The sequence below is a fragment of the Drosophila montana genome, unplaced genomic scaffold (genome assembly GCF_035044405.1).
Source record: "Drosophila montana isolate Dmon_TW-CO22-7 unplaced genomic scaffold, ASM3504440v1 contig_2534_1, whole genome shotgun sequence".
Lineage (NCBI taxonomy): Eukaryota > Metazoa > Arthropoda > Insecta > Diptera > Drosophilidae > Drosophila > Drosophila montana.
The window spans coordinates 664,487-685,728 of NW_026997398.1; the positions used below are offsets into that span (position 1 = coordinate 664,487).

The following is a 21,242-nucleotide window of genomic DNA, read 5'->3' on the forward strand; positions in this document are numbered from 1 at the left end:
GCGTGTGTGCCTGTGTTTGCCTGTGTGTATGTGTGTGAGTGTGTGTGTGTGTGTCTTGTCTGTATAGCGCCCGGCGCAGCTATAAAAAGAAAGCGCGCTCGCTTTCAGCGCTCACTTTTGGTCCCAGCAACCAAACGGTGTACACGCACAAGAACACAGAAACGCAAAAAGAATTTTTTTTCAAATACAAACCAATATTTCTCAGCTGTTCTACAGTTATTGCGGTTTTTTTTTCAAATATATATATATATATAAATATATATATATATAGGTTTTGTATAAAATATAAATACATACATATACCCAAGTCCAAGTGCATTTGCATTGAAGTGAGATACGTAGTGTAAAACCAAAAGGAATTCCATAAAACAAACCGAACAAGCGGAGCATACTACAAACAAACAACAACAGCAACAGATAAATCTGTTAAAAAGTGAGTGCAGTGTCCATATTAGTTGTCGCCATTTACGTATTGCGTATCCTGTTGCTGCAGCGGCGGCCATTTTGTGCTGCCAACTGTCAACGGGCACACAATAAGCTCTGCAAATTTATCGAAATTTGTCGGGCATCGATAAGCGCAAGGCAAAATTTAACTACACCTGATACGCTGTTACCAACGGCAAGCAAGTCCCACTGGCTGTGGTCGAATGGGCATGGGCATGGGAAACGATAAACAGGCCCAGGGGCAAGTGTAACTTCTAGTGGGAAATAAAAAACAGAAAAAACGGCAAATGAGCCGCAGCCGCAGCAGCAAAACGAAATTTTCTAGTTTAGCTAGGGCCTTGCGCATGCGTGCCTGTGCTGAGTTAAGAGTTCAGGCAAGGTGGCATCGCTCTTTTCTGTGTGCCTTTGTATGTGTGTGTGTGTGTGTGTGTGTGTGGGGTCGTGTGTTTGTTGGTGCGCATTAATTTTTTTTATTTTCATTTCTATGGCTGTTGCTTCTTTTGCTTCGCGTAATTTGACTTTGTTTTGCTTCTTTCTTTTGGGGTCGCTCTGTTTTTATTTCTCAACTGTTTTTTTTTTCAATCTACTTTTTTTTTGGGTCTGACTGTGGGTCACAAAAGAAATGCTAAATAAAAGCGAAAAAAAAAACAACAACATTGTGTAGCAATGCCAGGGCAAAACACAATGGGCGCTGAAACGAAACAAATTTTCATTGTTATTATTATTATTATTATTGTTGTGGCTGTCTTTCGCGTAGCGTTTCTTTTCCGTTTAGTTGTTTGATGTTTGTTGTCGTTTTTGAGTTTTTTGCTAACGTTTCGCCAACTTTAATTGGCCTTTATTTACATTTACATTTACAGTACCCCAAAGACGACTGTGGCAATAAACTAGCCCGAGTTTCAACAAATAGAGACCAACTGTGACACGTGAGTCTTTCTGGGGCCCATCGTCAATTCCAGCGAACGCTTTTCTAAGTTACTTTTACAACTGCAAAACTGCAACAACCAAATCCCAATAACAAAATGGCCGATGTATCGCATGAGTTGGGCGCCCTGCGCTTTGTAGTGGTAAGTAACAGCCTCCAGCTTTCCCAAAAAAATGCAAAATTAATTAACTTAAGAACTGGGCACAACCGACTGCGTACATAATACTCGATCGTGGTCCAATAACAGCTTCGAGCTTGCAGCCTCAGCAAATGTAGTGAGAAAGATTGTCCGAAAGTTGAAAAGGATATTTGCCACGCCCCCAAAATACATTTCATTAAAGCCCTATATACATACATATGCTCTTCTCACATTAAGAACAGGTAGAAACCAATAACTCAAAACTCAACTTCACCACAAAAAAAAAAAATTATAGCCAATTAGACAAGACCTCAAAAATAAAAGGCATTTGTGGAATTTGGCGCACAGACTAAGCTAAACGAAAATAAAAAAAATATATACAATATTTAGGAAAAAAGAGAAATTCTGCAGTTATTTTTATAATTCCCCATTATTATTATTATTATTATATGGCAAATATCTCGTGCGACAAATGCCTGAACATTATTTATGCGCAAAAAAAAAAAGCAAAAAAAAAAACCAAAAATTAAGAAAATGAAAAATCATAATAATAAACCACAGAAACCAGCGGCAACAATAACAAAAAATGTCGCACAAAATTTGTATATGAAAAACATGTGCGAGAAATTGTTCCAAAGTCAAAAAAAAAGCCAGCGCGATTAAAAATCATTCAAAGAAAAATTTTGATAAATTTCAAGATATTTGCAAATGAAAACCCGAAAACAGCAACCAAAATGAAGCAAGCGCACACCGAAGATGAAATACCCTAAAAGCTCGTAGCATAACATAAAAGTTTGCCGACAACAATTAATTACTCTCAACCGATTTTTCCTATAGATATATATGTAGATGATATAGTAGTCGGCTGTTGATAAGATATGGTAGGAATCATGACAAATATATAATACCCTCTGCAAGTGTATAATAAGAGTTTTCAGTTTTTATGTGCTATTGCTTTAATTTGTCGCCAAATGAATTGCCAAAATAGCAGATATATATACAAACATATATATCTTCACACATACATATGCCCGGTCTATTTATGTGTGTGTGTGTGTGTGAGTGTGTGTGTGTGAGCGTGTGTGCTTGTGTGGCTGACAAAAGAAACAAATTTTTTTGTCGCACTGTGCAAAAGATCAAAACACGGAAAAATTCTTGGCAATGACCATCGTTTGCGCTGAAATAGCAATGTTATGTAGCCTTCTTACATATATATACATATATATATATATATATATATATATACGTAGTCCGTCCGCCCGTGTGTATTTTATGTATAGTATATTAAATGCGACGACTTTTGCTGAGTGACAGCGGCGCCGACAGCGACAAATCGAATCAGTTATAGATACTATATACACAAATGCCAGCGCAAATACACACACACAAACACACTCACACACACACACACACACACATAATTAAGCAATCTACGCAAGCACTTGCCCAGCTTTTGGGTCAAATTTGTTAGCCGTTATTTTGCGCGCCAGCTCATTTGAACCGGTTCGGTTCATTGGCTTGCCATAAACTCCAGTTAGTTAAATGCAGCCATAAAATATACGCTATACGCGTTAACGTACATATATAAATTGCATTACATATTACCTTTGTTCGGGTGCAGATTTGATGAATATTATATTTCCCAGCACGATGAAAACTGCAATTTTCATTTCAATTGAAATTTGTATGCAGTTTTTGTTTTTTTGTTTTAACATTTTCACATCAAAGACTTTCACCTGTGCGAATTGACTGGCATGCGAATGCAGAAAGGTTGCGCGGAGATACGTCTATGTTAATAGAGTATAGAATATAGAGTATAGAGTATAGAGTATAGAGTATAGAGTATAGAGTATAGAGTATAGAGTATAGAGTATAGAGTATAGAGTATAGAGTATAGAGTATAGAGTATAGAGTATAGAGTATAGAGTATAGAGTATAGAGTATAGAGTATAGAGTATAGAGTATAGAGTATAGAGTATAGAGTATAGAGTATAGAGTATAGAGTATAGAGTATAGAGTATAGAGTATAGAGTATAGAGTATAGAGTATAGAGTATAGAGTATAGAGTATAGAGTATAGAGTATAGAGTATAGAGTATAGAGTATAGAGTATAGAGTATAGAGTATAGAGTATAGAGTATAGAGTATAGAGTATAGAGTATAGAGTATAGAGTATAGAGTATAGAGTATAGAGTATAGAGTATAGAGTATAGAGTATAGAGTATAGAGTATAGAGTATAGAGTATAGAGTATAGAGTATAGAGTATAGAGTATAGAGTATAGAGTATAGAGTATAGAGTATAGAGTATAGAGTATAGAGTATAGAGTATAGAGTATAGAGTATAGAGTATAGAGTATAGAGTATAGAGTATAGAGTATAGAGTATAGAGTATAGAGTATAGAGTATAGAGTATAGAGTATAGAGTATAGAGTATAGAGTATAGAGTATAGAGTATAGAGTATAGAGTATAGAGTATAGAGTATAGAGTATAGAGTATAGAGTATAGAGTATAGAGTATAGAGTATAGAGTATAGAGTATAGAGTATAGAGTATAGAGTATAGAGTATAGAGTATAGAGTATAGAGTATAGAGTATAGAGTATAGAGTATAGAGTATAGAGTATAGAGTATAGAGTATAGAGTATAGAGTATAGAGTATAGAGTATAGAGTATAGAGTATAGAGTATAGAGTATAGAGTATAGAGTATAGAGTATAGAGTATAGAGTATAGAGTATAGAGTATAGAGTATAGAGTATAGAGTATAGAGTATAGAGTATAGAGTATAGAGTATAGAGTATAGAGTATAGAGTATAGAGTATAGAGTATAGAGTATAGAGTATAGAGTATAGAGTGTAGAGTATAGAGTGTAGAGTATAGAGTATAGAGTATATAGTATAGAGTATAGAGTATAGAGTATAGAGTATAGAGTATAGAGTATATATAACTTGCAGGTTTATTGCCAAAATTCTTGTGCTTAACATTTTCATTCATCGCCTGGCGCTGCGCATTTCATTTATTTATTTATTTATATTGAATATATGAATGAAATTCATGAAACAACTGAGCTGGCAGCCGAATCGATTGACGACATTTTTGGATATTGATCAAAAAGACACGCAACGTCGCCGTTGATAACGTCATTTGACTGGTTGCCATTTGGTTATTTGTCGTCTATTTGTTTATTTACTTATATAATTTGTTTTGTTTCTCTTTGGCCAACCGAAATTCGCATTATTTCAAATGCTGTCTAAATAAAGCTAGAGCTGGCCAAAGTATACATATGTAAATACTATGCACATATGTATGTATGTGGCAACAGCTCATCCGGCTATAGACTTATAGCCAACAGATTTATACAATAACTTAGTTAAATTAAAGGCACATAATTCAAAAGAGAACATAAAAACATATTTACACACACACACACACACACACACATCTAAATATATGTATATATATAGTTTGTTAGTTTTTCAAAATATATGTTTTAAACAAACAGAAAACGTTCGCGAAAATTGGCCACGAAGGCCGTTCTTAGCTTTTATTTTTATTTTCCATTTGGTTTTATTAAATTTTCATTTGTGTTGTGTATGCTCGAGGAAGTGTAAATATGCTTTATTTGTTATTTATTTTGAAATTTTTCATCAAAGTTTGTTTTTATTTATGGGCCGACATTTGCGCATTCCTTTCGTACCATTTGCTTGTGTGTGTATACACTATAGTATGTAATGTACATATATGTCGCTCATTGCTGATGCAATGACAAATTAAAGAACATGTAAAACTGCTGTTATTTAATTACAGCTCATTAATTAAATTATTTGCCACGTGTAGGATCTTGAATTCAAATTTGAAAAGTGCCGCCATGCCAAAGGGAAATAACAACAACAGTTGGCAACGCGACCGAAGTTTATAGCAGTTAACATTCTGGCAACGCCGGCTTGAGCTTGAATTTCCTTGTGCATCATTGTGGCTTCGCCGCTGTTAGCGTTTTTTTTTTAAAAGAGTTTCCATTCGCTTTGTTGCACTTGCAGGAATCGCCGCTGTCATCGAAGGTGGCCATGTTCAACAATCAGGCGACACAGCATAAGCAGTCGCAGTTATTGAACCCATTCTCGCACGATGGACGCGCCTCATCGCCGAAGCCAACTTTCTCCAAGGATCAGTATGGCAAGCCGCTGGCCGGCAGCCTGACAGAGATGCGTGGCCAAAAGGCCAATATGCATGTGATGAAGGAAATGCTCGAGCTGTGCCAGATCATTGACTCCGAGGGATATACGGTTAAGGATGAGCCAAGCATGCGCGTCATACCCTTTGGCGAGTTGTTCAACGTAAGTTGATGACGCCCCCCCCCCCCTCCCCCAGCCACCCCTCATTTAGAGGTTAACTTTCACTGACGCCTGCATCTTTGTCTATTCAGATTTACAACTACATTTCGGACAAAGTTGTCGGCATTCTGTTGCGCGCGCGCAAACACAAGCTTCTGGACTTCGAGGGCGAAATGCTGTATCAGCGTCGCGACGACGATGTGCCCATCTTTCTGTTGAGGCCCATTGTTGAAATACGACGGGAGCTCAATGCCAAGGTTGAGGAGATTAAACGTGGCGCAAGTCCAGCGCCCCAGTCGACGTCTGTGATGCTTGACAAAAGTGCTCACGAGCAAAAACTGAAGGTGCAGGCGGATCAGCGCAGTGCATCCAAATCGCGCACACCTTCACCAGGATTGAAATCGAAATCAAAGTCCAAGTCACCATCGCCAGCCGTACAAGATAATCCGGAGGCATTAACAGCATTGCCACCCATAGCGGGTAAGCCGGGAGCAGCAGCAACTGTTGCTAGCGAGGCACCTACTGCAGCTCCAGTCGCAGCAGCAGCAGCAGCAGCTACTGGAACGCCAGTCGCAGCTGGGGTGCCTTCAGTTGTCATTGATCAGCCACCTGTGGAAGCAGCCGACGCGGCAGAAGTAACACCAGCAGCTACAACGGAGCAGACGAAGCCGGCAAGTGTATCCCAAACGGAAGCAGTGCCTGCTCCCGCCGATGCAGACGCTCCATCTGAGGCGGCTGCTGCTGCTGCAATACCAGTTGCGGCCGAGGACAAAGCCAGCCCAGCTGAGGCTGTTGCACCGACACAACCTGTTAATGAATTGCCCACAATTGTTATTGAAGCCAGCGCCACATTTGTGCGCACAGTCAGCGTGGAGCAGCTGCCGGAGCAGGTGCCAACTGCCGAAAGTGTCTAAAATGGCTAAAAAAAAAAGAAAAAAGAAGCCTAAGCAGGACTTTGAGAAGGTTTTGAAAGCACTCGCAACTACTAAAGCGGCAGCTTTAAATTGCAGTAATCTAGTTTAAAGCATAGTTTAACTTATAATTAGTGTTAACAGCACTGAAGACACTGAAAAGAAAAGAGAGAGAGAGAGAGAGCAACTAATTATAATTGAATAATGGACGTAAACATATGAATATATAAAGTAAATGTAATACGTATAGACACAGTATTATATAAAACTCATACTTCTTAATGCATGGTTATTATATAATATGTTGTAGTAGTTTAATAACTATATAAATAAACATTTTTAAATTCAAAATTTCCACGGCGCTGCCACACCGCAATACGCACACCCATCTGCCGAAAGTATGGCAACGCTCTGGCAACACGCGCTCAGCTGTTGAGTGCCGCCTTTTTGCTGTTTGTTAATTGGGAACAGACCGCCCGCATAATTTATTTGCAAAGGGGCCATCAATCCGTTAATAATGCGCAAATTTACGGCATTTGCGTGCGGCACTGGCGCCGGTCTCGCCGCCTACTATTTCCAAAAGCTGCGCGATCCACAGCTGGCCGTGCACAACTCGTGGACGCACAGCGACCGGCCGGTCAGCGAGTGTGCGCTGTGGGACAGCAATTGGGATTTTCGTGATCCGAAGAGTCTGGTGCGGCCGCAAAAGAGCGACTTGCCGCAGGAGCAGAATCGCTATAACAGCGATCTGGAGAAACATGTGGCGAAGAGTGCACGCCATATCATACTAATACGGCACGGTGAATATCTGGACGTGGGTGAGTCGGATGATACGCACCATCTGACCGATCGTGGCCGCCTGCAGGCCAAATATACGGGCCAACGTTTGCGTGAACTGGGCATCAAATGGGACAAGGTGATCGCCTCAAATATGGTGCGTGCCCAGGAAACGGCGGACATAATACTAGGCCAGATCGACTACGACAAGGCCAAGGTGAAGAACTGTTCGTATTTGCGTGAGGGCGCACCAATACCGCCCCAGCCGCCCGTGGGGCACTGGAAACCGGAAGCCTCAGTGAGTAGCCCAGCTTAATGGAATAATTTTAACAACATTGCATACCACATACAGTGCGTTTCATAACTATGCGACACCTTGCTAAGCTTTAACTAAAACGTCTGAACCGGAGCTCCAAATAAAAATCTGCGCATTGCCACATTTTGAATCTAATCTGCTAATCCCCGACTTTGCTCCGATAGAGATATGTATTTAATTTGATCTACTTTGATTCAAAGCTTGCACATAGCAACAAGATCTGGATATATGTATATGGGGCAAGATCTTGTTCTGCGTTAATTGGAAAAACTGTTGTTTAAATCTGATCACAAGATGTCCGTAAAGATTGAAATGTTGTGCAAGCGTCGTTTAGTTGTGAAACGCACTGTATAACCATTACCATTTGGCTTAATTTGCAGCAGTTTTTCCGGGACGGTGCGCGCATCGAGGCCGCCTTCCGACGCTATTTCCACCGTGCCTTACCGGAGCAGGAGAAGGAGAGCTATACGCTAATTGTCGGTCATGGCAATGTAATACGCTATTTTGTCTGCCGTGCATTGCAATTCCCGGCGGAGGCCTGGCTGCGCATCAGCATCAATCATGCGTCAATCACGTGGCTGACAATCAGTCCGTCCGGCAATGTGTCCATCAAATATTTGGGCGACACCGGCTTCCTGCCAGCCAAATACCTCACAAATCGTATACCCCGCGATGCCAAGAACGTTGTCTAGTTCTAGTCTGAAATGGTATTTGTTTTATTTTTGCTTTTAATTTTGTATTCCTTTTAAAGGCTGGTACGCAGCTCCAACGATGTTCAAGCAATCTTCAAGCAATGATATAACCGTGTTGTCCTTTAAAGAATAGTATTTTTTTAAACAAATCTACTTAAATAAATTCAAATGAATGCTCTTGCTAACTGTGCTGCAGCTCGGATTAGAGCGGGACAGAAACTAGTGAAGAATCAACAGTTTCTCTTTTAAATTTTACCGATTTATTTGTACACCTACATTAAAAAGACTTCAAGTTAGAAGTTGAACTCAATCTTTAAACTTAACAGGTGAATCTGCTGACTGTTACATGTGTAATTTCTAGTTGCAACAGTTGAGAAAAGAGCCCGCTTAACTAGAAAGTCTGGGCCCCGGATATGAGTTAATTTTTTGAAACGCGCTTGGTATGTTTTGAAATTGGCGCATCATTCGACATTGATGTTGATGATGATTGGAAACGCGGCATTAGCGCATATCGATTGTCAAATTTAGTATCGATTATTGCATGCACTTGAGAGTGCTGGAAAACACGCAATTGGTGGTTGCCACCTATCCTGCAGATTCTCATAAATGCGGCAACCTCTGAAATTTTTATATCTTCATATCAATATTGAAAAATAAGTGGATTGATAACTGTATTCCTGCTAAATAATCATAGACAATATGACGGAAATGTCTGTTACCAAATTGTCTCTTCGAAATGTAGGGGCCATGAGCGACAGGGACAAAGAACATTTGGCGCCTATTATTTCGAAGAAATCGCGGCGTGTCAAAAAGAAAAATTTGAAAAGGAAAATACAGCACGAGTGGTCAGAGAACGAGGTAATTAGCTTAATCAAAGCTGTTAAAAAACAACCGTCGATCTGGATGGACGGAGCATTACAGCAAAAATCAAATAGATCAGACTGCTGGAACACCATTGTCGCTGCCCTTGCCATAGACGGCGTCGATGTGAACGAGGCCAAAACAAAATGGGCCTCGCTTCGCGTCACTTACAGGCTTAATTTCAGCAAAATGCAAAGCGCGGGCCCGGCTAATACCAGCACCGTGGTCTGGCGTTATTTCGAACTCATGTCGTTCCTGGACCAAAATAACGCGGATCAATCGTTGGCTTCGGTAAATTATCTGCTTTTTATGCTTAACCATGCAATTAATTCTCCCCACGTTCTCTTGCAGCGTAAAGACCAAACCTCTAGCCCTGAAACGAAGCCCTTTACACAAACTCGGCCGACACGGGTTGTCGCTACGTCGCTCAAGAGACGTCGGACACGCGGCAATGCTAGCTCCACAGCATCCACACCAACGATACCATTGCTGCCCGCCACAGCGAGCACTTCTCTGGGTGCATTGCCATCGACTCCGGTTGCGCCAGGCCTGACAAGCCCATTACCTTCTCCCACTGGCGCCTCAGAAAGTCCGGCAAGATCGTCATCCAGTAAATCGGCGTCAACAACAACTCCGGCCGCCGCATTGCAGGCTGTAGGCGCTGCTTTGCCAACTGCGGCTGGCGCAGGCTCAAATCCGGACGCAAATTCGGCATTTTGCGACTATCTTTTGTCGGAAATGCGAACAATTTCCAGCGACAACGCGCGTGCTCTACGACACCAATTATCCCGGACGTTGTTGAAATTTCTGGAAAATGTTAAGGAAAGTGACTTAATGTCACAATAGTCGTTGCCATGAGCACCCATCTCCAGGTAGTACACCATTTAATGCCATATCCCATAACTACGCTAAACTCCAGCTTAAGTACAAATTTTTTAAATCATTTACAGTCAATGAAACGCGCAGCTTATTTTAATTCATATTCATTTAGACAACACCAGGACATTTCCAAATCGCCTACGCTGATTTAAAAAACATATAATTTATATACTATCTCATTTGACTGCATGTGTCATAAATTGAAGCCTTTGAAAAGCCAAAAATCATATGTAAGTCAATATCTATAAGAAAGTAGTTAATTTAAGTTTGAGTTTAATTAATTTGCATCGGTAAATGGGATTTAAAACATCATAAAAAAGTACAAATATTGTCTTAAGCATTAGAATAAGCAATAATAAATATGGATTTACATTTGTGGACAATGCAGAGATCGGGCACACTCTTGTACTTGCGCTTGCTCTGCAGCTACTAACCTTAACTTAAACATTTATATGCCCAACTAGGTGGTGTGCAGCACCTGCTGCAAACGCTGCAGGCACTTGCGTATGCCCACATCCTCGCCAGCGCCGCGTTTTAGCTCCACACTGTGCGCCTGGTCGCGCACAAAGCCATAGAGTGGCGCCACCAATTGGGGCGCCTGCTCCGCGAGCTTGATGAGCATCTGAAAGTAGAAGTAGGTGCAGTGCGCCAAATGTTTCTCGGCCAGGCTGCGTATATCGCCGGAGCAGAGCTCGCGTGCCGCTGTCGAGCGCTGGAACTGGCGCAGATTAACGAGCACGCGATACAGGGTCAACACCTGGACGCGACTGGGCTCCAGTTCGCCCACAAACATCACATGCTCAAGCAGCGGCATATGCACCGCTCGCAGCAGCGTCAACAGCTGCGCCTCTGGGCTGGGCAGTTGGTCGCGCGACGTCTCCAGCGTCTCGTCCAGGCCGCTGAGAAGCTGCTGCAGCAGCGTCAAGATTAGGCCAACATGCGTGCCCGCCTGGCTGCGCTGCACGCCCAGAAACTGGCTAGCCAACTGCTGCACCACAAACTGCGCCAACTCCCCATCCGCATCCGATTGCAGCAGCGTGGCATATGGACGCGCCACCAGCTTGACATTGCTGGAGAAGCCGAAATGCGGTGTCCAGTGCAGCACAAGCTGCTCGAGCGTGCGGCTGAGATACGCATCCGTGCGATATGGCAACCGGCCAATGCCCTGCAGCAGCACCGGAAATATCTTGTGCACCAGCTGCGGCAGACGACCCTCGGGCGGCACGCCCGCCTGCAGCTGTGTGGTCAGCAGGAAACGCACCATGGCCAGGTGAAAGAAGCAGCTGGGCTTGGAGCGCACATAGGAGAGAGTTGCACAATTATAAATAACAATGGCCAAAAAGTTGTAGAAGCGTGCTCCCAGCTCGGGACGCTCTTGGCGGCCTTGCGACTCTGCGCTGCCGCGTGTTCGCTGGTCCGTGGGCAGCCAGTGCTCAAAGTGCGCCACATAGGCGTGCAGCTTGTGGCTGAGCTGCATGCGTACATGGGCGACGCCCTCCTGTTGCTGGGCGCGTCGACCCAAGGCCCCGAAAAATGCACACAGTGGCTCCCGGCCGGCCAGCGATTCGGCGTCGAGGCCGAGTGCACGAAACTCCTCCAGCTGGATGACATGCGGCGTCAGCGCAATCACCGCCTCGTGCTGTGCATTGAGCAGCACCAACGATTTAATCCACACTTGAAGGATGAGCACGCCGGACGGTGGCTGGCCAACAGCTGCTACATCCTGCAGCACATGAAGCAACAGCTGTGCGCTGGCTGCCGTATTCGCCGGCTCGGCGCCCAGCAGCAGACACTCCAGCATCTTTTTGTCCTTGTCCAGTGCCACAAAGTCGGCGGCCAGCTTGGGCAGCCAGCTGCTGAAGCCGCTTACGTATTGCACACGCAGCTGCGGCAGCACATGCTGCTGCAGTGCCTCCCACACGCTGGCCGACATTTGGACTTTTAGTTTCTGAAGAAGCAAATGCAATGCTTGCCAGACGCGCTCCTGTGCCGCTTGTGCGCTGTGCTCCATGTAATGGGTCAGCCAGGGCGCCAGCAGCAGATGTTCGCCGCGTGCAAAATCATCGGCCAGCTGGAAGATGGGCTCCAGCGTGGCCGCATAGATGCCGCCCACATCTGTATCGTTGCGCACGGCTGCCAGTTGTGATAGCAGCTTGGCCACATATTCTTCCAGTGGCTGGCGACGTTGCGCATGAAGCAGCAGCACAGCCATATGTCCTTTGGCCGCCAGCAGGCGACGCGCCGCGGGCAGCTTGTCCAGCGCCAGACAGAGCAGCATTTCGCGCAGCTTGGGCGCCAGCTCCCCAAACTCGCCATACGTGAGCAGCAGGCAGAGGAACAGCTCAATAACATGGTGTATGCCGGACTCATTCAGCGCCAACAGCTTGGCAGCACTGAACTTGCTAAAGATGCGTCCCAGCAGCTTCTGTGCCTGATTGCCACGGCCCAGTGCCGGAAGCTGTTGCAGCGTTTTGCCCAGCAGCAGCGCGAACAGCGTAAAACTGCTCAGATTTAGATCCTCCAGCTGCGGCTTGGCCAGCAGCGTCCGATAGCGTTCCAAATAGGCAGCGCCGCTGGCGCAGATCAGCGGCAGTTGCTCTAGCTGTGCCGTGCCCGCACTAAAGTTACAGTTGAGCGAACGATGCAGACACTCCCACAGCTGGCAGAGCACATCCGTGTCGGGTTGGCCCCAATGCAGCTGCAACGGCGCCAACAGGCACAGATAGACGCGTCGCTGCTGCTCATCCGGCTGGCTGGCCAGAAACTGTCGCAGTAAGCCGCCCGTCTGCAACTGATCCGCTGCCACTGGCGCTGTCGGTTGTAAGCGCTGGACTCCAGCTGCATCATAGGCGCCCAAACGAGCCACGCTAAGCCGCAGCCAGGCATAAAACTCATGATAGGCCACGGCGGCGCCGGCAGCGTCCACTGAAAACAGAATACAAATTGAGATTCCTGCGCCAGTTGATGCATATGTCACCTACGCTGCAGCTGCGCCTTGTGGCGCTGCATGGCCCGGTGGAAGAGCGGCCAGAAAGCAGTCTCCGTGTCCGTTTGCTGGTGCAGCAACAGCCACAGCTCCTTGTTGCAGCGGCACATAAAAGCCGAAGTGTGCAGCAGCTCGGCGCTGTGTTTGCTTTTGTGATAATAACTGGCGCATAACACCAGATCATCCAGAGTGCGCTCCATTTGTGACAGATACTTTGACTGACCCGCTGCATCGGGCGCGGCTGCTTCAAACTTGCGCTGCAAGCACAAGTCCAGCAGACGCCACTCGAGTGCGCCATGGTATAGATGGTAGGCAGGCGCCTGGCACTCGTTGCCCTTGCCATGCTCGGCAAAGTATAAGACACGCCAGGCGGCCGCATCCAGGCAGCTGTTGAGCAGCTCGCGCAGCTGTATAGCTGCCGGATATAGCAGCTGGCAATGTTCCGCCAAGTCGATGTCGTGCATCAGCAGATGATAGTAATGTGTGACCTGCTGGCGTACCGTGTACCAGCTACTGGCAGCATGTAGCGAGGACTTCGATTGCAGCTGCTGCTGGCCCGCCACGGCGCCGCACAACTTCTGTATATTCTTGCTGAACGAATGGAATTAGTGTGGTGTATATACAAGCGATAGTCAGCAACTGGCTACTCACCAAGCCTCGCCATGCAGATAACGCAAGACTGCGCACACTTTCAGCTGATCCGACTCGAAGTCAAAGCACAGTCTGTCCAGCCGGCTGCGTGGCACCTGCGCATTCAACGCGTAGCCATTGCGTACAAATCCACTGCTTGGCAAGTCGACCTGTGTCTTGATTGTATCTCGGCCAGTGCAGTTAAACTCGGGCAGCAGATCCAAAGCATTGTCCTCATGATCGAACTCCTCGTTGCTGTTCAATAACTGTTCCAACGGCGCCAGCGATTCTGGCTGTGGCTTTTGTGTTGCTTGCAAGAAGGCGGTGAGAATGTCCTCATCGTCATCCGACTGGAATAAATCATAGTCCATTGTTGGTGCAATGGACTAGATCGGGATCAAGCTTGTTATTATTTATTGTTATTGGCAGCAGGCATTGAACTGCAACATTTTGGCGCCAAAACTGCTGACTCTGCAAATTCGGATGACAACATCAATCGCACAATTATCGATAAATTGCTATGGCGCAGGTGTTTGGGCTAGAGAGGAACGCGGGCTTTTTAAAGTTTGTGCACAAAAAACAAGTGAAATATATGCTCGATAAAGCGCGAAAAGGCCCGTTTAAGCCGGAAAAACAAATATTGGGCAATTTCCTAACGTTGAAGCTAATCTCACACTTAAATCTTACAAGCTGTCTCAGAAAAAATAAATCAAGAATATTTGTAATGCATCAAAAATGAGGTCGGCAACCATCTCCCGTTTGGACATTAACAGGTTGTAAGTTTAATGCCATCAAAATATTCTATTGATTGACAATATAAAAAAATATCAAGCAGTTTCCTAGCTAAATAACTTGTTCGTGTGCTCGTTGCACTTAATATAGATTTGTTTGTTTTGATGTTTGAATATTGAGTTTGGCGGCAAAAAGAGCTCTGCTTCGTCTTCTTCAAAACACTGACAAGCTCGATAGCTGTCGGGGCAATCGATATATTCTAAGACAATGCAAATATATCGTCCATCCCCATTGTTGACATTTGGACTTTTGTTTCGATATTCTTATCTTAGAAGTTCCTCAATTCTCAATCTTCTGCTCTAGTAATTAAAACCAGTAACAGTTACGTATCAAGATGTCGTTACGTCCACTTGTGGAAGGCGACTGTGGAGCTGTTAATCCGTTGATGCAGTTGGGCGGTCAGTTCACCCGTGATGTTGCCCACAAGGATGAAGGTTTTGCCCAGGCGCAATTCGAGCGCAGCTTACGTCCAGACGAGCAGCTAGTCAACGATTTTCTTGGCCAAGTGGCTGCCCCACCGCAATCTTTTCAAATGGACACACTGATGCAAGAGATGCGTGGCATCAATATCCATGGAGCACCGCAGCAAAACGAGGTAGCCGGCCAATGGAGCCGGGACTTTATGCAGCAACAGCTGCCCAATAAAGCTGTGCACTTGCCGCCGCAGCACCAACATATGCAGCACTCCCAGGAGTTCTTCGATGAGCCGTTGATCACCAGTCAAAACTTTATGCCGCCACAAATGATGCGACAGCCATATATGGCCATCGCAGCTGCACCCCAGCAGCTGCAGCAGCAGCAGCAGCACGATGCCTTTTTTGATGAGAGCATGGAGACGATAATAACCGACAATTTGCCAAAGGTGGCCAATTCCGGCGAGTCTGTCGAGGATTGGATTAGCGACTTTCAGCGCAACAAAGAGCACAACGAACAGACGGCCACAAATTTCAATGAAAAGTTCTGGCAGCGCCTGCAGGACGAATGGCAGAAACTGGCCGAGGAGAACGAGCATCCCTGGCTCTCCGAGTACAATGAGAACCTGGACGCTTACAAAGAGTACGAATTTGCTGAACAAAATCCCATGGCCGAACTGGACAACGCCTTCGAAAAGGGCAAGGAGTATTTGACCAAGGGCGACATACCCAGCGCCGTGCTCTGCTTTGAGGTGGCTGCTAAAAGGGAGCCGGAACGTGCCGAAATCTGGCAGCTGCTGGGCGTCTCCCAGGCCGAAAACGAAATGGATCCACAAGGCATCGCTGCACTGAAACGCGCACTCGAACTACAGCCGGAGAACCGGCAGGTGCTCATGGCCCTAGCCGTTTGCTACACCAACGAAGGCCTGCAGAGCAATGCGGTTAAAATGCTCTCCAACTGGTTAGAGGCGCATCCGCAGTATAGGCATTTACTGACCGCCTATCCCCTGCTGCAATCGGAGGGAACATCGCTGGCCTCCTCCCTGATTGGCGGCAACAAGCTGCGTGATTTGCAGCAGGTCTATTTGGAGGCGGTGCGCATGCAACCCGCCCAAGTGGACGCCGATTTACAGGAGGCACTCGGTGTCCTCTATAATCTATCCGGCGAATTTGACAAAGCGGTCGACTGCTATCGTTCCGCCGTGCATGTGGATCCGCAAAATGCCAAACTGTGGAATCGTCTGGGCGCCAGCTTGGCCAACGGCTCACGCTCCGTGGAGGCGGTCGAAGCGTACCAGCAGGCACTTCAGCTACAGCCTGGTTTCATACGCGTCCGCTACAATGTCGGCGTCTGCTGCATGAACCTGAAGGCCTACAAGGAGGCCGCCGAGCATCTGATTACGGCCCTAACTATGCAGGCGCACACGAATGCCGCAAGAGAGCTGCCCAATGCACAGGCCCTTGGCCAGAATCAGATGTCTGAGTCCATCTGGAGTACGCTGAGGATGGTCATTTCACTGATGGGTCGCAGCGAGCTGCAGGGTCACATCAACGATCGCAACTTGGCGGCACTCAACGAGGCCTTTAAGGATTAGGATCTGTCGCCGAAAAGCAGCTGGTTGTTGGCTTTATCTCTATGTAAATAATGTTTTTCGTTTGCATTCCCGTCAATATGTCAGGTTTTTCATACGATTGTTAAATGATTGTAATGAACGTATTTTTCTATGTGTAAGCTTTTCGGAACTTAAATTAAATTGTTGTTGTCAAATCTAACACACTTTAAAGTTATTTCCAAAGAAACTAGATGCTTCTATATGCAATTTAATCGCGGATTACCGAAATGTACGATGTACCGAAATTATAATTGCTTGGAATTAAGATTCCCCATTTTTAATGAATCTTAAGTTTCTCTGAGCTTTTAGCACTAAATACTTTAAAAGTATTCTATTTTATTTTCTTTTGAATGTGGTTCTCTAAAATGCTTGTTTTTTTCTGGTGGCAATTTCATTTAGTAGTCCAATGGTAATCTCGTAATCTGTAAATCTTATCAACATATAATTGAAAAACAATATTTTTCGACCAACTTAAAGATATGGTTTATATGCAGTTAAAAGTCGAAACGATGTCAAGTTCAAAGTTGAGCAAATAGTTTGCATTATGGACCAACTAATTAACGAGCTCCCGTTGCTAAAACATACTTACATCTGGAAAGTTTTTATAGCATTGCCCTGAATAAAAATCAATCATGTTTAGGGTATTAAAAAGTTTCCTAAAATATATATATATTTTTTTTACATAATTGTGCTTAATTATATGTAATTAAAATTCTACGTTTTATTGCTAGATTTACGGTAGATTGCCTAGACGTTTGTAATCTATCTTTTCCAGCTGTACCAGAGGTTTAAGTTGTTCTGCAAACAAGCGCATCTCCTCGCCAACATTCTCCTGACCCGTGGGCGCCACAACCGATAATTCGACAATGTAGCTCTGCGAGATGGGCTCATTTGCCATGTCCTGCTGCTTACCGGGTACAATTTTGATAAGCTTCGAGACGGTTATCTTCATGCGACCCTTGCGAAACATGTAGCCTAAAAAGACAAGGACTAATGAATGAGCTCCAGTTATCCAGGCCAGGCTACCTTACCTTTTGCTATATACTCGAATTCTAGGCGGAAGCCCATTTCGGAAAGGAAGTCGAGAATGCCATTGGTACAGGCACAGTCCATGCAGCTGCGCACCAGCGTGGGTCGGCGCATATCCACTTCGGGCTGTCCCAAATATCGCATCTGGAACGGTGCATCCCGTCCAAGCGCGCGTCGCACCCGCAGCAGCAGCGGCTGTGGTGAATTTGGTTGCCGCAGGCTCATGCACACCTCTAGATCATGAAACGTCTCCGGTGAGGTGTCCACATTATCGCATAGGCCTTTCAATCTGTCAAGGACATTGATATAATCTACCTTTCTTCGCCGGTCTTCAATACGCACCTGTGCATCAAATGCTCGACGGCTGTGTCTAAAATGGAGCCTTGCAGCAAGTACTCGAGATTTGGAAGAAAACGATTATTTACTGCAAGTGTAAGTGATTCACGTGCTGATGGGATAGCCATTGATAATATTATAATATTAATATTCAATTTCAATTAGAGCGTTTTTTTATGTTTCACTGTTGTATTGCAAAAAAAAAAAAAAACATTGCCTATCGGTATATCGAAGCAGATTGTTGTATGAGCATGGTCGATTTTAGAAGGTTATGCCATGCGCAGCTTTCGATAAGCCAACACAATTACAAGAGAGCTGGATGACGTCAAGGCTGAATATTTAATTGATATTCAAACCAAAATAAGAATTTGCACATTATGGGCTTAAGACGATATATATCAAAAAAATAATGACCAATGAATTGAGTTAGTTTTTTTTTTTATTAATATTTTTATCAAACCCAGTTAGCCTGCTCAATGGCACATGACGTAGATGCGCAGAACAAAAGTCTTGTACCACATGCATTGTATACGCTTTTGCGGCGTTATCTTAATATGCGATAATTCTTGACTCACTTTGTTGCGGGTGGGGTTGCCAGCTGAAGTCTGCAGATAAGGATGCCAGACGCAAAAAAAGAACAGCCACATATCGTTGCAATGACAATTATTATGGTTGTTTAACAACAAATGTGTGCTTGTATTCTGTCTGCTTACTAAATGGCCAAACGAATGCAATGCATATTGCCAACGAGTTGTTTTGAAACAGTCCGCCATAACGGTAGTTAGTAGCAGTAGCAGCAGCAGCAGCAGCAGTGTCAGCTACGCCTCTCAAATTACAAAAAGTTACGTGAACAACAACAAAAAAAAAAAAGGAGACACCCATTGTGCCAGCATATAACGATATAAAGATAACATAAAGTGAGATGATGACATCTTATGTTAATGCAACAAACGGCAACAACCACAACAACAAACAGCTGCAATGAATGTGAAGAAACGGCCACGTCTGGAGCTGGCCACAGCTGCAACAGCAACAGCAGCCGCAACAGCAACAGACGTCGCGCTGCTGAGCAGTGCATATGGCAACGGAAATGGAAATGGGAGTATTTGTGGCACGTCCACGGCGAACGGGCTGTTTCTAACCAGTGGTAGCGTTGCGGTGGGCGGCGTCGACGTGAATAATGGTGCTCAAATCTATTTAACCATATGCGGCGATGATGACAACTCAAATGAATCTCAAGAGTTTTATGCCATTGAAAGCATTAAGCAGGAGCCAGATCTGGATGCACTGCATGCCTTGTTGCCCACAAATCTGCAGCTGCCAACTGGTTGTGAAATCTATTTAGTTAAGGACACCACGCACACAATTGCCACCAGTGTCGGTCCGAAAACGAACGATCAAATGCTGCTGAAGCATGCACAGCAACCAATGGCTTCCATCAAACTGGAGCCGGACTCCATTTCCACGCCGTCCACAAACGTGCTATTCGTTAGTGGCAGTGGCTCAACGACCACACACAATATTGTTGTTGCTGCCAGCAAGGATTCACCCAGCAGCAGCAGCAGTTCCTCTCTGGCCGCAGCAGTTGCCAACCATTCGGCCCCAACAGCTACTGCTGCAGCTCCTCCACTCTGTGCTGGCTACAATGTTAAATTGGATGCGTATAAAAAACGCGATGACAAGCGACGCGCCACACACAACGAAGTGGAGCGTCGACGTCGCGATAAAATCAATTGCTGGATCTTTAAGCTGAAAGAGATGCTGCCCACGGAAGGTAATCGCTATAAGCCGACCACGAATGCCATTGGCCATGCTGAATCGTTGGACACCAAGGCGACCATTAGAAGTAGCCAAAATAATGGACGCACACCACCCAACGACTCCAAATCGCAAATACTAATCAAGGCCTGCGACTACATCAAGAGCATGCAGAACGAGATTGACCAGTAAGTATAGCGCTTCCAGATTTATTCAATTAAAAACAAATATAAAAAACAATTATATCGAAATTAATATTATTTAGCTTGCGCGACTGCCTGCGGGAGGCGGAGAGTCTGCGTCTGACCAATCAGGCGCTGCGCGATGAATTGGAGAACCTAAAGCAGCAACAGGAGCTGCAGGAGCGTTTCAATACCGCTGGCGGGTCATTCAATGTAACGCTTAATTCCCTGAACAGCTCAGCTACTAGTGACCTCTTCGATGGCATCGATGCGGCACCAAATCTCTCAACGGTCTCATCGATAAACTTCACCAAACGGGGCCTCATGATTACCGACTACGATGAGTAAACGTAATATGAATACCCTACCCACCAGTGTTGCCAATTCAGCTATTTTCTAGCTAAATTCGACTATATTCAGTGGTCTCGCAAGCAATTGAAATTTTTGATTGATTTAGCTTATTCTCAATGACAAGCATTTGCCAATTCAGTTCATTGTCCATTGGTACTCAGAAAGCTAAATCAACTATTTTTAGCTTTTTTAACATTGGATTCAGCTAGTTTTTTGAACGGCAGTTGGCAACACTGCTTCACACCCTCATCCAGGCTCACCAACCAAAGAACAAACAATAGTCAATATATACATACCTATATAACATAGTATAAACATTTTATGTGCCACAATTTGTTGAGAGTTATGCAGGCAGCGTTATGCTTCGGTTGGCCGAAGATTTTCCTTGTTATCGCTGATATTCTTTTTGTTAAATCGTTGTCAATCCTCATGGCATACTTACATACATATTCATATACATACATATGCTGACTTATATACATATATTTATATATACATACATACGCAAAATACCTAAACTATTTCATATTTTGAGCAGATTGTGCTTGTTTTCTCGATTTTATTGTAATTGTTACTCGCACTAATTAAATAATGTAAAGTATTTGTAATATCTTAAAAACAAACAATTATCTATAACTACCTATACAATTATATATATACATACATATATTATAAATATACAAAAAGCGGTTAACAATGTCTGCACACAATCGATATATGGCTGGATAAATGCAACATAACAAAATGGCGAGCATTATATAGCCCTATATCGGACAAAAACAAACAAATTTGAGACATAACTGCAATCAGGCCAATCATAAAGCAAGCAAGAGAGCATATGTCTTGAAGAGTTACGACAAATACAAAATCGCAAGAGAGA

The 21,242-nt window shown here is 44.4% G+C and overlaps 6 protein-coding genes and 1 long non-coding RNA gene across 8 annotated transcripts; 5 read left to right on the forward strand and 2 right to left on the reverse strand.

Moving 5' to 3' along the window:
* The first annotated feature begins 223 nt into the window (after positions 1-223).
* Positions 224-7,098, forward strand: LOC135428764 (angiomotin). Its single transcript, XM_064682862.1, has 4 exons — positions 224-433; positions 1,305-1,511; positions 5,543-5,839; positions 5,929-7,098. Exons 2-4 carry the CDS (start codon positions 1,467-1,469, stop codon positions 6,748-6,750), a joined length of 1,164 nt encoding a protein of 387 aa, XP_064538932.1. The 5' UTR covers positions 224-433; positions 1,305-1,466; the 3' UTR covers positions 6,751-7,098.
* Positions 7,099-7,189: 91 nt separating this feature from the next.
* On the forward strand, positions 7,190-8,782 carry Pgam5 (Phosphoglycerate mutase 5). 2 transcript variants are annotated; one of them, XM_064682897.1, is made up of 2 exons: positions 7,190-7,822; positions 8,224-8,782. In XM_064682897.1, the coding sequence occupies exons 1-2, from the start codon at positions 7,265-7,267 to the stop codon at positions 8,530-8,532; spliced, it is 867 nt and encodes a 288-aa protein (XP_064538967.1). In that variant the 5' UTR covers positions 7,190-7,264; the 3' UTR covers positions 8,533-8,782. The 2 variants fall into 2 exon arrangements, with proteins under 2 accessions (XP_064538967.1, XP_064538966.1); XM_064682896.1 differs by having other exon boundaries at positions 7,192-7,822; positions 8,221-8,782.
* A 330-nt stretch (positions 8,783-9,112) lies between these two features.
* Positions 9,113-10,660, forward strand: LOC135428750 (uncharacterized). The gene is made up of 2 exons (XR_010436306.1): positions 9,113-9,684; positions 9,745-10,660. It is a non-coding gene; the product is annotated as an uncharacterized LOC135428750 (long non-coding RNA).
* LOC135428749 (protein MMS22-like) lies at positions 10,529-14,367 on the reverse strand. The gene is made up of 3 exons (XM_064682852.1): positions 13,910-14,367; positions 13,254-13,849; positions 10,529-13,197 (listed from the first exon to the last, which is right to left on the reverse strand). Exons 1-3 carry the CDS (start codon positions 14,257-14,259, stop codon positions 10,733-10,735), a joined length of 3,411 nt encoding a protein of 1,136 aa, XP_064538922.1. The 5' UTR covers positions 14,260-14,367; the 3' UTR covers positions 10,529-10,732.
* A 544-nt stretch (positions 14,368-14,911) lies between these two features.
* Pex5 (peroxin 5) lies at positions 14,912-16,866 on the forward strand. The gene has a single exon (XM_064682866.1). The coding sequence runs from the start codon at positions 15,015-15,017 to the stop codon at positions 16,686-16,688; it is 1,674 nt and encodes a 557-aa protein (XP_064538936.1). The 5' UTR covers positions 14,912-15,014; the 3' UTR covers positions 16,689-16,866.
* Positions 16,867-17,341: 475 nt separating this feature from the next.
* Positions 17,342-18,255, reverse strand: MED18 (mediator complex subunit 18). The gene is made up of 3 exons (XM_064682849.1): positions 18,078-18,255; positions 17,738-18,024; positions 17,342-17,681 (listed from the first exon to the last, which is right to left on the reverse strand). The coding sequence occupies exons 1-3, from the start codon at positions 18,197-18,199 to the stop codon at positions 17,440-17,442; spliced, it is 651 nt and encodes a 216-aa protein (XP_064538919.1). The 5' UTR covers positions 18,200-18,255; the 3' UTR covers positions 17,342-17,439.
* Positions 18,256-18,661: 406 nt separating this feature from the next.
* Usf lies at positions 18,662-20,874 on the forward strand. The gene is made up of 2 exons (XM_064682868.1): positions 18,662-20,017; positions 20,095-20,874. The coding sequence occupies exons 1-2, from the start codon at positions 19,053-19,055 to the stop codon at positions 20,357-20,359; spliced, it is 1,230 nt and encodes a 409-aa protein (XP_064538938.1). The 5' UTR covers positions 18,662-19,052; the 3' UTR covers positions 20,360-20,874.
* Positions 20,875-21,242: the final 368 nt, after the last annotated feature.

Coding starts and splice junctions, on each gene's coding strand:
- Pgam5 (XM_064682896.1), top strand. CDS start 7,265: ATGCGCAAATTTACGGCATTTGCGTGCGGCACTGGCGCCGGTCTCGCC. Junction 7,823..8,220: donor ACTGGAAACCGGAAGCCTCA/GTGAGTAGCCCA, acceptor CTTAATTTGCAG/CAGTTTTTCCGGGACGGTGC.
- LOC135428764 (XM_064682862.1), top strand. CDS start 1,467: ATGGCCGATGTATCGCATGAGTTGGGCGCCCTGCGCTTTGTAGTG. Junction 1,512..5,542: donor GCGCCCTGCGCTTTGTAGTG/GTAAGTAACAGC, acceptor TTGCACTTGCAG/GAATCGCCGCTGTCATCGAA. Junction 5,840..5,928: donor CCTTTGGCGAGTTGTTCAAC/GTAAGTTGATGA, acceptor TTGTCTATTCAG/ATTTACAACTACATTTCGGA.
- Usf (XM_064682868.1), top strand. CDS start 19,053: ATGAATGTGAAGAAACGGCCACGTCTGGAGCTGGCCACAGCTGCAACA. Junction 20,018..20,094: donor ATGCAGAACGAGATTGACCA/GTAAGTATAGCG, acceptor AATATTATTTAG/CTTGCGCGACTGCCTGCGGG.
- LOC135428749 (XM_064682852.1), bottom strand. CDS start 14,259: ATGGACTATGATTTATTCCAGTCGGATGACGATGAGGACATTCTCACC. Junction 13,850..13,909: donor TATCTGCATGGCGAGGCTTG/GTGAGTAGCCAG, acceptor CCATTCGTTCAG/CAAGAATATACAGAAGTTGT. Junction 13,198..13,253: donor CCACAAGGCGCAGCTGCAGC/GTAGGTGACATA, acceptor TTCTGTTTTCAG/TGGACGCTGCCGGCGCCGCC.
- MED18 (XM_064682849.1), bottom strand. CDS start 18,199: ATGGCTATCCCATCAGCACGTGAATCACTTACACTTGCAGTAAATAAT. Junction 18,025..18,077: donor GTCGAGCATTTGATGCACAG/GTGCGTATTGAA, acceptor TGTCCTTGACAG/ATTGAAAGGCCTATGCGATA. Junction 17,682..17,737: donor ATTCGAGTATATAGCAAAAG/GTAAGGTAGCCT, acceptor TTGTCTTTTTAG/GCTACATGTTTCGCAAGGGT.
- Pex5 (XM_064682866.1), top strand. CDS start 15,015: ATGTCGTTACGTCCACTTGTGGAAGGCGACTGTGGAGCTGTTAATCCG.